Raw genomic sequence first — 12,069 nt, 5'->3', positions numbered from 1 at the left:
CCATTTATACCACAAGAGCCAGTCCAGCTCTGATATATTGTACACCGTGACCCCTTCCTGCCCCTGGAAGGGATTAAAAACTAGGCTATGCCTGTGCCCAGGTTAGCAGTCAATGCACAATTGTCTTCTGGGGATTTCAAAGTCCTGACATTGCTAGGGGAAGAATTCTCATGTGACAAATGTATTTGGTTACAATCCAGTGGCAGTAATTTTAAAAAGCTTGGTATTATATACATTCCAAATGAAACATAAGAACAAAAAAGAGAGAACTAAAAATAATTAACTGCCTTTTTAATACTATCACCTTCCTTAAAGTCTTGATATAAACCCTAATGGGTTTGTTTCTTTGTTTGTTTGTTTCCAGCTGCAGCTCTTTTGAATTTTGAATGCATAAGGGCACTGAAGTCTTTGATACCTGCTTGCATATGCTCTTAAAATAATTGGTCACAGACATGAGTAATTATTCATTTTAATACAGGCCACCATTTAAGTATTTTTCAAAACATTAGTATCAATACAGCCATAAATAGCAAAGACATTTTAAAAGAAATGTACATTTGATAAAATATCTTAAAGGACTTGGACACTGGCTATCACAGCATGCCTGGATTTTGTTTGGCAATGCTGTCTGTAGACTGACTAATGTCCTTTCTGCAAACTGATTGAAATCAGTTTCCATATCCTAACGCTGCGAATGTCACCTCTATTGACACACAGTTACCACCTTTGGTGATCTAAACATTATTATCAGTGCATTTAAACCTGACTGTTTAAATGTCCTTCAAATAACATTTATTCTGATTTAGATATGCCCACACACTTCCATAATCTGAACACTTTCCTTTAATGTGGTGAGCGTGATGTACTGCTAAGCAGAAATAACAGCTAGTCAAATAGTTCCACTTTCTGCTGAAACAACCAAATAGGAAAAACCACTGATAAAGGAAATGGTAATAAAGTTACACTTGATAAAGCAGTAGGTCTAACTTGGCACTCTTCCCAGTTTATAACTGACCACTTTGGGAAGGACAAACTTAGTTAAAGTCCATTCAGACTCTGGCTTAAACGAGCACTTCAGGTATATCAAAGGCATTTCCCTTCGTGGAGCCACACTGAGAAGCCGCAGCTGTAGAATTACAACAACTATCGTTCTACAGCTATAGAATTGACTCATCTGGGCAAGGTGATACCTGGAGTTTCCTTCATGCCACTTCATTAGCAAAACCATCCCTGAAATACTCACAGCACAAGCACAGGAGATGCATCTTTAGAAAAACGGAATGAGTAATCATTTCTATATCAAATCAATCTATAAACCAGGACTCTTGTCACTGGACCATTCATTCATTATCCATAAAGAAGATCTTCATCACTTTAAATAAAAATTTTGCCATAATTTCAATCAAATTGAGAAAATCTGAACCTAAATATATTTGAATACAATGTTCATATTTCTCACAACTCTTTTTACTTATCTTTTATATTGATATATAATAGTTGTACATAGTTTTGGGGTATATGTGATAATTTAATACAGTCATATAATCAAATTAGGGTAATTGGGATATCCATCACCTTACACTTTTATCTTTTCTTTATATTAGAAACATTCAAATCATTCTCTTCTAGATATTTTGAAATGTACAGTTAGTGTTAACTGTGGTTACTCTACTGTCTTATCAAACACCAGAGCTTATTTCCTTTATCTAAGTGTAATATTTATTCTCACTAATCAACCTCTCTTCAATCTGTCCTCATTCTCTTTTGGTCAGTTACTATAGTAATGTAAAAAGAGGCTTCTATTCTACTATAATATCTAGTAGAATACACATGTCATAGTATGAAGTTCCAAAAGATCAAATATTATTTACTAATTCATTTAGAAGAATACACCTTTTTGTAAGCAGCTTAGATGTGAAGTCTGTGGGAAAAGTAGGTTCAGATGACAGGAAGACTTGCCTGCGGTGCACACAGCGGCTCCCACCAGCCGCCCTGTGTGTGCAGCTGCTTTGCATCTTTTTACAGAGGTCACCAAGATGACCAACATTTGGAATGAGTGATGACTGGCTGAGAAGATGCTGCTGCTCCTCAAAATACGTTGTTCCCTTGTGGAAGTGAAAAATGGCATCAGAATCTGCATCCTAGTCTTCCGTGTGAGAATGTGGAAATGTGAATTTATACCTGTCAGTGTGTGTGATCCATGAGGAAATTCTTAGAGGACAATGACGTTATTTAGGTCTCTTTAAAAAAATTAATGACATTTAAAATTATTTGAGAGTTTTAAAACACATTTTGAGATTGTATGGTTGTCATTTGTTATGCCTAAAAATATATAAATATTTTAATATCACTTTAATTTTAATCAATAAATGTTTAAAGCTTCAACCTTTTTAACCAGCTTGAGCCTCTATCTCTGATCATTTCGAACAGCTTACTCATGGATGAGATATGCTGCTTCATATTTGAAATAGTAATCAAAGTGCATATTCTACTTATCCATAGGATTGTTTTGAGTTTAAAATAAGATAATGTATGTAAAAACAATGGGATTCCGAACAATCAACACCATCCAAACTCTGTAAATAGACAACCATGGTGGCAGCGTTCTCCTGAACGTCACAGAATTTGAAAATCTAAACCTTTTGTAGAACAATTGCTTGAACTTCTAAGGAAAAAAATACCTGTGCATTTTGTTGTTATAATCTCATACAGAATAATAAAAAGCAAACTGAGTACACATTTCTTTTTCCTATTATTGTATGAAGGTTTGTTTTGTAAAAAATTAGCTGCTTTGATCTTAGGAGAGGAATTCCTTTTTGCTTCACGTCCTACAGATTTCGGATGAGATCAAATAAATGCAGTTTAAATACTAAATATGTATTAAATATCAACTTTAAAAAATCTTCCCACCCCAGTTAACTAACTGCTTGGGTTATAGGAGGAAAGGGAATTATCTCGGACCTATAAGGCTCTCTCACTAATCTTAAATTCATTTCTAAAGAATTATTGACTCAACTGGCAGGCCCCACTCCAAATAAAACTGGTTTAAAGATTGCCTTGAGGTAAGAAATTAAGTCAAATGCTTATGGCTGATGCAATGTAATACAAAAATTCAAAATATGCTTTACCACCTGGCAGACTGATTCTCATTTGAGATAACACCCCTACCTTCCTAGACCAAGAGTTCACATAAATGAGCAAGCAATTAAGGAAGTTTCTGATGGTCTAAACTGCATTAACTGGCATTCATCCTTCAGTGAGCAGGCCAAAGGCAAGGGGAGCCCAGGTGAGGTGCACCTCTCATAGACTTGCATAGCTCTTTGTTCTTTAAGATTATGTTTGTGTGGACTTTTGTATGAATGTCATGACCCAACCAGCAGAGTATGCTGTCTATGAGGGCAAGGCCTGTGTCTGCTTCACAGTGCCTGGCACATACGAAGTGTCTAACAGACAGGGTTTGATCAAAGGTGTCAAATGCAAGAGGATTCCAAAAAACTCAGCAACTAAGATAAGTCAGATTTAAATGCAAAATTTTTAGAAATAAAGGTCAATACAGAAAATTTTCAACGAATATAATATCAACATTTTAAATAAAAAGAGGATTGATATGCCTGATGTTTCCTTTGCCTGGGCTCCACTATGATGCAGCAGAGCGTTGCCAATATATATTTGTCAGCACTTTTCCATTTTAATATCAGAAATTTCCTTAAAGCCATGTGATGGCAGCACGAAAACAAAGCAACAACCCCCCACCACGACTCCCAGAGAAAAGTCACTAAGAAATAAGGCAGAAAACGTTTTATTATACTGAGATATCCTCAGGGACGCTAGTTAAGATTCTTCTCAGGCCATGTAAGAAATGCAAGGCCGTTTCTGATTTATTAGCAGGCAAGGGATGAAGGTGTTATCTCAGAAATAACACTCAGGCAATAGTGACAACTTCATTGCTACCTATTCTTAGCTCTTCTTCCAACTTGCTTTTTAAATGTGAAGACATAATTGAAGCATATGATCAGGTGTTTTTACCTGCGGGAGACAACAGGATGGAGAGGGCACATGTTCCTTATCCTAAATATATGTTGTGATTAATTTTCCCAATTTGTAAACCATTCGTTGGAGAAAAACTGGGCATCTTTGGGAGATTAATGAATTCTTTTGACATTGAAGAGGCTCTCATTAACAGCTTTAAGAAGTATTTAGCCAGCTCTTGGGACAAGTGGCTACCAGAGGCTCTACCACATTGCAGAGAAAATCATCTTGTAATGATGGATTTATATTCCAGTGTCTCCCCTACCTATGGCCTGCTTCCACAACAATGCCCTGTGGTCCTCTGTTCCCCAGAAAGCCAGGGATCTCCCTGCTCCTACTCCAAGCGGGTCTCGAATAGACTCAAGGCAAATTTCACAGTCTCAGGTAGACCTTTGCCTTACATGTAATTACAAACACAACTTTCTCTTTATATAACCCACCAGTGACCACACCTCCTGCTATCATCACTCATTCCCAAATCCAAGTTATCATCTCAGAAAGCTAACTCATCTCTCAAGTAAAAGAGGAAGAGAAATGGCTTATGGGAAGAAACACAATGGTAGGAAGGATAGAATCACATGCACAGGAGTCCTACCAGGAGGAAAATGAGACATCTTGTGAAATATGCTGCAATTCTACACATTCACTTGCCCTTCACTCCCAAAGAAAGGTGTCATACAACCCTAAGTAAGCAACATTTGCTAGAAAGTAATTTTTCAGAAACTAGGTAAAATATGTTGAGCTTGGGCCACACCATAAAAAATGCCAAGGCTTAGATTACATATTTTTTAAGTAATTTCTTCTTCATATTTCTGCCTCTTTACTCCTCGTATACCTTTAAACGAGGCAATGAGTTAGTGCCCCTTGGAATTCTGACGGTGAAAGTTTAGAACAAAGAACAGACAGGACTTACTGATGGGGTATGGAGAAAGCTGTAGAGCTGAGTATCCCAGTCTCCACCATCTCGATGGCTTGTTTCATTTCCAGCTTCTTGTACAAAGAAACAATGCTTGATTTGGGTAGGTTCTCTCTGATGAGGATTTTTCGTAAGTATCTATGATCAAACTTCTTAAACCTAAAAACAAAAACCAACATTTTGGAAATCTTGAATGTCTATATGTGTTACGTAAGTAGGCATGTCTCTTAAAACAAACTACTTACTACTTAACTTTATTCTGAAGAAACATCAGGACGGTGCCTGGAATTCACAGCATTTGAACACATTTTTTAAAAAAATTCATAGTATTTATGCATTTTTTAAAATAAAAAAGAATGGCCTCCTGGCCTGAATACATTGAAAATCAACTAAACAAAAGGAAGGGACAAGCTGCAATCAGGGCAAAAAGTGTGCATAAGTGAGGCGCGGGGGAGGCCCAGCCCAGCTCAGCTCCAATTGTAAGAGAAGAAATGAGGGGGCTGAAGCTTTTGAACAAGTGTTCCATTCTAATAGCTCATAACAGCGGCAGCTGCACTTACAGTAATACTGGCCTATTCAACCAGAAACCAATAACTTTAAATGGCCCGGTAGTTACAGTAGTTTTGCCCCATTATGCTGCAGATCATTTTGAATCCTACCAATTAAAGGGAAGAAAAAAACCCTACATATGTCCCAGTAGCCTGAATGATGGAGACTCTGAATAGGCAAGACTGATGGCCGCTGACTATTGTAAGGAACCTCTGGCCGGCCCATTAGGCTGAGCTGTGCTACGCATATGGTGCCTTCAGAGTCAGCCATTTGTTTGGAGTTGGAATTTTCAACACTTTCATTTTACATTCAAAGAGTAGTTCGTCCACCTGCTTTATTTTCCGGAGGGGCACATAGCTTCCCGGGCTGCTGGCTTATTAACTGGCAATTGGTTTCCTGGTCCATGAGGTGCGCAGGTTCTGTCAGCTAAGTCCCTTCAGGGTTAGGGACTGGCTTCCTGAATCTGAGGTCGGCTCAGACCAGGCCTCCTTTTGTTCCAACTGGTTCGATCTTCCGTCTTCCAGTTTTCTGCCCTCATAAGAAGCCATGGCTTTTGTGTATTCTCAGCACACGGTAATCACCTCCCCAACCAAAACACCCTCCCTGACATTCTTCTCACTGAGCTCACCTTAATCTTGTCCTGTTGAACTCAAGAGGCTGCCCTCCTCCTTACCTTCCTGGATTCTTTGTGGCTCCCGATGTTCTGGGTCCTCCCTCTGTGCCCTTCATATTCTGACTCGCTCTTGCTCCCCTGCCAGCCTCTGTAACCACTTCTTCCCAGTCTCCTTCTGCCCTTTCTTTCCTTGCCTGAGCCACAAGACTGGGAGAGTGGGACCTTCTCAGAGCCCTGTCCTAAGTGAACTTCCAGCTACTCACTGACAACTGACAACCTTCATCTCCAGCTACAACCTCCCTCCTGAACTGGGAAGTAAATCCAGTAAGACGATCCATTCTGAAAGGTGAGATATAATGGAGAAGAAGGATTTGAGCATTTTTAAAAAGAATTATTATATTTAAGAGCCTTAAAGATCTTCCACTGTGGCCTCCCCCACAATAGAGGAATCCCTTCCCAGGATTCCTCAGCAGGTACCAAACTCCCTTTCCAACCTCTTGAAGCTGGCCATTCCATGGTAGATCTGATCTGATCTTATCATTGGGAACCTTGTCCTTGTTTTTTTGTTTGTTTGTTTGTTTGTTTTTGGAAATGGAGTTTTGCTCTTGTGGCCCAAGCTGGAGAGCAATGGCACTATCTCAGCTCACCACGACCTCCACCTCACAAGTTCAAGTGATTCTCCTGCCTCAGCCTCCCCAGTAGCTGGGATTACAGGCATGTGCCACCATGCCCAGCTAATTTTTTTGTATTTTTAGTAGAGATAGGGTTTCTCCATGTTTGTCAGGTTGGTCTCAAACTCAGCCTCAGGTGATCCACCTGCCTCCGCCTCCCAAAATGTTGGGATTACAGGCGTGAGCCACCACACCTGGCCTTGTCCTTGTTTTTAACTTAAATCTGACTTTTCTAATTTCAACCCATTAGCTGTACTGGTTCTCTCTGACACAACCTACACCAAGTCTACTGCTTCTTCCCACTTGATGTCTCTTCATTTTCCAGACTTAGCATGCCCTGGAATTTCAGTTGCTTCCTGTAGGGGATGGCGCTGGAGCACTTCATCTGCTTGGTCTCCCTTCCCCATGCCGTACATATTCAGTGAGTGAAACTCTCAGCTTCCTTACTTGTCTCTCACTTGGTAGTGACTCCAGTGCCCACACACATCTTCAATTCCAGCCTTTAAGTGATCCATCAGCTGCCAAACAAACACCAGAAAATGACTGCCAGAGAAAAGCCAACTCAGAAAGACACACAGGACAGATAAGACCCTTTAAAAAACAAAGGAGGCTATAATTTTCTGGGGCATATCTATCACTCTGTTCATGTAATAAAATATTTGATGCCTTTTACAGTCATTTCAACTTTTTTGTGGTTTAAATACTTCATAGATAAGTTTCTTGATAATTCACATAATATGTAAAGAAAACAGGGCACCTGGCATTTGCTTTGGATAATACATTTCTAGAATGATCTAGAAGTTTCTCATTACTGAAATCATTTGGAAGACAATAATAATAATAAAATATATCATATTTAAGATATTATGAAATAATAGTAATAACTGTTACTTTTAATTTCACTGCAAACTATCACACTGGTATCCCATCAATAATTTCTGAACATATAATTCTATAAATATTCTACTATAACAACATATAATAACAAAATATCTATTTTTCTCATTTTAAGATGCTTGCTTGATCGAAGTACTTATATTTCACCACGTATTTGTTTTATCCAAAATTGTTTATGAAAATTTAGGAAAAAGTGCAATCTTCAACATAACTATGAATTAGTCTCCAAATATTTTAAATTTGAAATTATTGAAGTCTATTCTAGCTTCTGAATTTTATTTTGAGAAACAGATTCAAATATTATATTAATTCTTAAATAATTGATTCACTATCTTCTGCCAAAAATTGTAACTTTTTTGAGGAAAAGAAAAATAAATGAAAGAAGAGTAAAATATCCAAGTTTCATGGACTTAGGTGGATTATCTAATTTGTCAAAATAATAAATCATAAGAAAGAGACAAAAATCTACAATCAGGTTAAGGTGTTACATATTATAAAACAGTCACTACTTATCTGTTCATTATTTTCAAATGGCCTTGAAAATTTTTCATTTGAATTTCCTGGAATTTAAATAACCAAATTTCATAGGTGACTTTGACCATGAACTTTAGGGTAGATTTTGGAAGACTTCATCAGTTTCTCCAGTATTAAGATGGTGAACTCTCAGGGACAGAAGAAACCTAAATTTTTTCAGGTTCAACTATCTCCTCAAAGCTTGAATCTCATGTACAGCGACTATGTCACAAGTTCCCAGTCACAGGTTAGACACATTCACTTCAGCTTCAGGTGTGCCAATCAGGAAATGATTGTCAGAATGCTCTTTCATTAACTGAGTTGAAGTCTCCATCTATAACCCTTCAGACATGAGTTCTCATGTCTATTCCTTGGAGCTCTACACAGTGGCATCCCTTCAATGTTGTGCTGAACTTAAACAAACAGGTAGAAACCGTGATCAATGTCATATTCACCTTTGCCAGACTGGGATATTTTCACTAAAATCTGCCACTCAGCCACATATGCAAAATAAGTAGCACCCTTTACCCCTCTTCTATTAAGAGTTCAAAAAGGGCGGAGGATCTCGTATTTCATTGAAACAGTGATTTTAGAAGCAAGCAGGATGGCTTTGAATGTTAGTCACTGTGATAATATTTTGAGGCATCAGTTTAGCCAGGCAAGTCACCAGTTATTCAATCAAACACTACTCTAGATGTTACTTTAAATGAATTTTATAGATCTGATTAATAATCTGATTATCAGTTGTTTTAACTAGAGAGATGACCCCAGATAATCTGGGTGGGCCTGATTTAATCAGTTGAAAGGCCTTAAGAATAGGCCTGAGGCTTCCCTGAAGAAGAAAAAATCCTACTTGGGGACAGCAGCTTTGGTTCATGCCGGAGAGCTCCAGTCTGCCCTTCTGGATGGCCTGTCCCATGGATTTTGGACTTTCCTAGCCAGCCCCCACAGTGGCAAAAAACAATTCCTTACAACAAATCTCTTCATATATCTGTATCTAAATCTATATATCTATTTCTGTATCTGTCTATTTATCCATCCATCTTACTGGCTCTGCTATTCTGTTGAACCCTGATGGAAATACCACCAGCTTGGACAAAAAAGGAGAACAAAATGAAAGAAAGATGTCAGATCCTCACAATTCTATAAGCAAGAAATAGACTGATAAGATTACTCAGCTGCAAATTGATGCTACCTTTATTAAAAAGGAAGCATGATTCAGAGGGTGAAGCTGAGAACAAACCCAGAAGGTAGAGCAAAGAGTTGCAGGGGATTAAGGGATCCCCAGGCCTTGAAACCAAATAGAGCTTGCCCAGGAAATGTTGAAGTCTGCTTAGTATCGATGGATCCTTTTTTTCTTATGTTATCTCCCCACCTTTTTGAAAGGCAATAGCTATAATTGCTATTCAATGAGTCTCCTACCATATATTTTAGGAGCAGATAACTTAATTCTTGAGTTTCACAAATTCATAGATGAAACCATGCCTCAGAATAGATTATACTCAGAGCCTCACTGAGGCCTGCTCTAGATGATAAAGATGATGAGATTGGGGGTTTTTTTGAACTGACAAAATTCAGATAATATTTTGGATTTTGAATTGATGCTCCAATGTATTGAGACTTCTGGGGTGTTGGATTAGAAGAAACGTATTTTGCATGTGGAACAGACATGAATCTTTGGGAGACAGAGGGCAGACTGTGGTAGGAAGAACAATGCCCTTGCAAAACCCTCGATGTCTTAATCCCCAGAATGTGTGAATATGGTAGTTCAGTTTAAAGGAGGATTAAGTGCCAGATGGACTTAAGGTTGCTAATCAGCTGACCTTAAGATGGAGACAATCTCCTGAATAATTCATATGGACCCAGTGGGATCCTAAAGCTCCTTCAATGTGGAAGAGGGAGGCATAAGGGTCATTGCTGGAGCGATGCAGCCATTGTAGGCTCTAAAGATGGAAGGAGCCATGGGCCAAGGAACACAGGCAGCCTCAGGAAGCTGGGGGAGGTGAGGAAACAGATTCTCCCCAGGGACTCCAGAAAGGAGCACAGGCCTGCAACACCTGAATTTTGAATTTCTGACCTTCAGGACTGTAAGACAATAAATCTGCATTGTTTTAACCCACTAAGTTTGTGGCAATTTCCTACAGTAGCCATAGGAAACTTGTACAGTCACTCTTGGTAGAGTGGGGAGGGAAGAGGAAGTCTAGTGGCATGTGCATACATCTCATGGCGACAAGGGGGAAGCATCTTATTAATTATTAAGTATGACTGTGCGATAACTTACACGAATGTGAAGCTCTTCATTGATGGATTCTTTTTTATTCGTTTTTTTAACATCCAGGTACCGGACCAGAGGGCCAATTGTGATTCCCTAGATCAGAAATAACAAAATACACAGTTTTGTTGTGATGAAGACCGTTACTGGAGAGAGCAAGTTTATCAACAAAACTATTCGAACGTCTAATCTATATGTTTTTATACCGGCTATTACGGGATAAACGCTCCAATGTTTACTTCAGTTATTAATTCCCTTAAGTACTGAAATAAAAATAGATGTATTGTCTGTATTTTAACATAGGAATTTGGTCTCACCCATCAAAATAACCTTTCATTAGCTCTTAAGAGCTAACTCCAACTAAAACAAAAACATGTGCTACCTAGTACTAACTGGAATCTCATTTTCAGAAATGTAGTGTAGCTGTTAGTCACCTGCTACTCAGGACTCTTTTGCTTAATATGCTGCATTGACTTGAAGGCGATATATTTTAGAAGTTAAAGTATGGTCGCAAACATGATCTAGAAATCTCTGGGAATTTTGTTTGGGTATTGAGCAAAGATCTGAAAATCAGATAAAAAGTCTTTATTTATTGTTTATTAATTTATACACTGTCCTGAAAGAATCTATTTATTTTAAATGTAAGGGAAATCTACTTACCTGAATAAATACAGTAAAGTATATAACTACTAGAGTAGCAGTGACAAACATTTTCTTCCTAGGAAAAAGAGACAGAGGAAGCAAAAATGCAAGTGAAAAACTTCCAGCTCCTCGAACACCACTGTAGAAAATTATGCACTGGTCCTTGATGGAGAAGGGGAAAGTCCGAAACTGGTTACTGACATAGAAGAGAGCAAATACGCCTAGAAAGGGGGAAATATGTATTAGAGCAGAGGATCATGCATGAGCAGAGATACAGAGCTAATGAACTGACGTTGCGAGTGTGTGCCCTGCTGACAATGAAGCCTAATTCTATCACATATCCATGAATGTCTATCAGAGGTAAAGTACCTTTTATGGCTTTTGACTTTTTTGTTAGTTGTGAGATAGTAGCACTTCAAGTGGGAATCTTCACTACAGTAACCTGGCGTGTATTATGTGCATGTGTCTGCATTTGTGTGTTTAAAGTAATAAAATCTTGATTTTTCTAAATGTAAGGTATGTATTTTCTAATCTATATTCATAATATTTGCCCTGCCTTTCAAAACTAGTCAAAGCAAGTATATTGTTGACTGGGTGAAGGGGATAAATACATTCTTATCATCTCATACTTTCACTGGGTACCCAAAGGAGGTCTGTAATTTAAAAATGAGAGAGGTACTCTTAGTGACTGTGGTCTCTACAATCAAATCCTTTATCATTGGCTTGGTCCTACCTGAGGTTCAATGCAAACGAAGAAGGAAGTTGGAAAGGGTTAGAAGGTGAGTGGGTGCTTCTTACTGCCAGTGAGTTTCTTAAATAGAAGGCGAAGGGTGGGAGAGCTTGTTTGAAACACAAAGGAGTGTTCTACCACATTGATGTTCATCCCCAAGTGGCCCATATGACTTGGCTACCACTGATGCAGTGGTGCCTGGGAGGAAAGATTCCTTCATTAAAGCTCTGATGAATC

At 38.5% G+C, this 12,069-nt stretch overlaps 1 protein-coding gene across 1 annotated transcript in view; it reads right to left on the bottom strand.

Annotated features, from left to right (window-relative positions):
- SLC9A4 (solute carrier family 9 member A4) overlaps positions 1-12,069 on the bottom strand; it is a 68,453-nt gene that overhangs the window by 20,466 nt on the left and 35,918 nt on the right. The window contains exons 5-8 of the mRNA XM_002757459.6: positions 11,121-11,323; positions 10,470-10,556; positions 7,226-7,296; positions 4,943-5,104 (exon numbers count right to left, since the gene is read on the bottom strand). Coding sequence (XP_002757505.3) covers positions 4,943-5,104; positions 7,226-7,296; positions 10,470-10,556; positions 11,121-11,323 — 523 coding nt within the window. The remainder of the gene's footprint in view (positions 1-4,942; positions 5,105-7,225; positions 7,297-10,469; positions 10,557-11,120; positions 11,324-12,069) is intronic.

Source organism: Callithrix jacchus, chromosome 14 (assembly GCF_049354715.1).
Source record: "Callithrix jacchus isolate 240 chromosome 14, calJac240_pri, whole genome shotgun sequence".
Classification (NCBI taxonomy): domain Eukaryota; kingdom Metazoa; phylum Chordata; class Mammalia; order Primates; family Cebidae; genus Callithrix; species Callithrix jacchus.
Note: the sequence above shows the minus strand (reverse complement) of the source record. Positions and strands in the feature narration are given on the sequence as shown.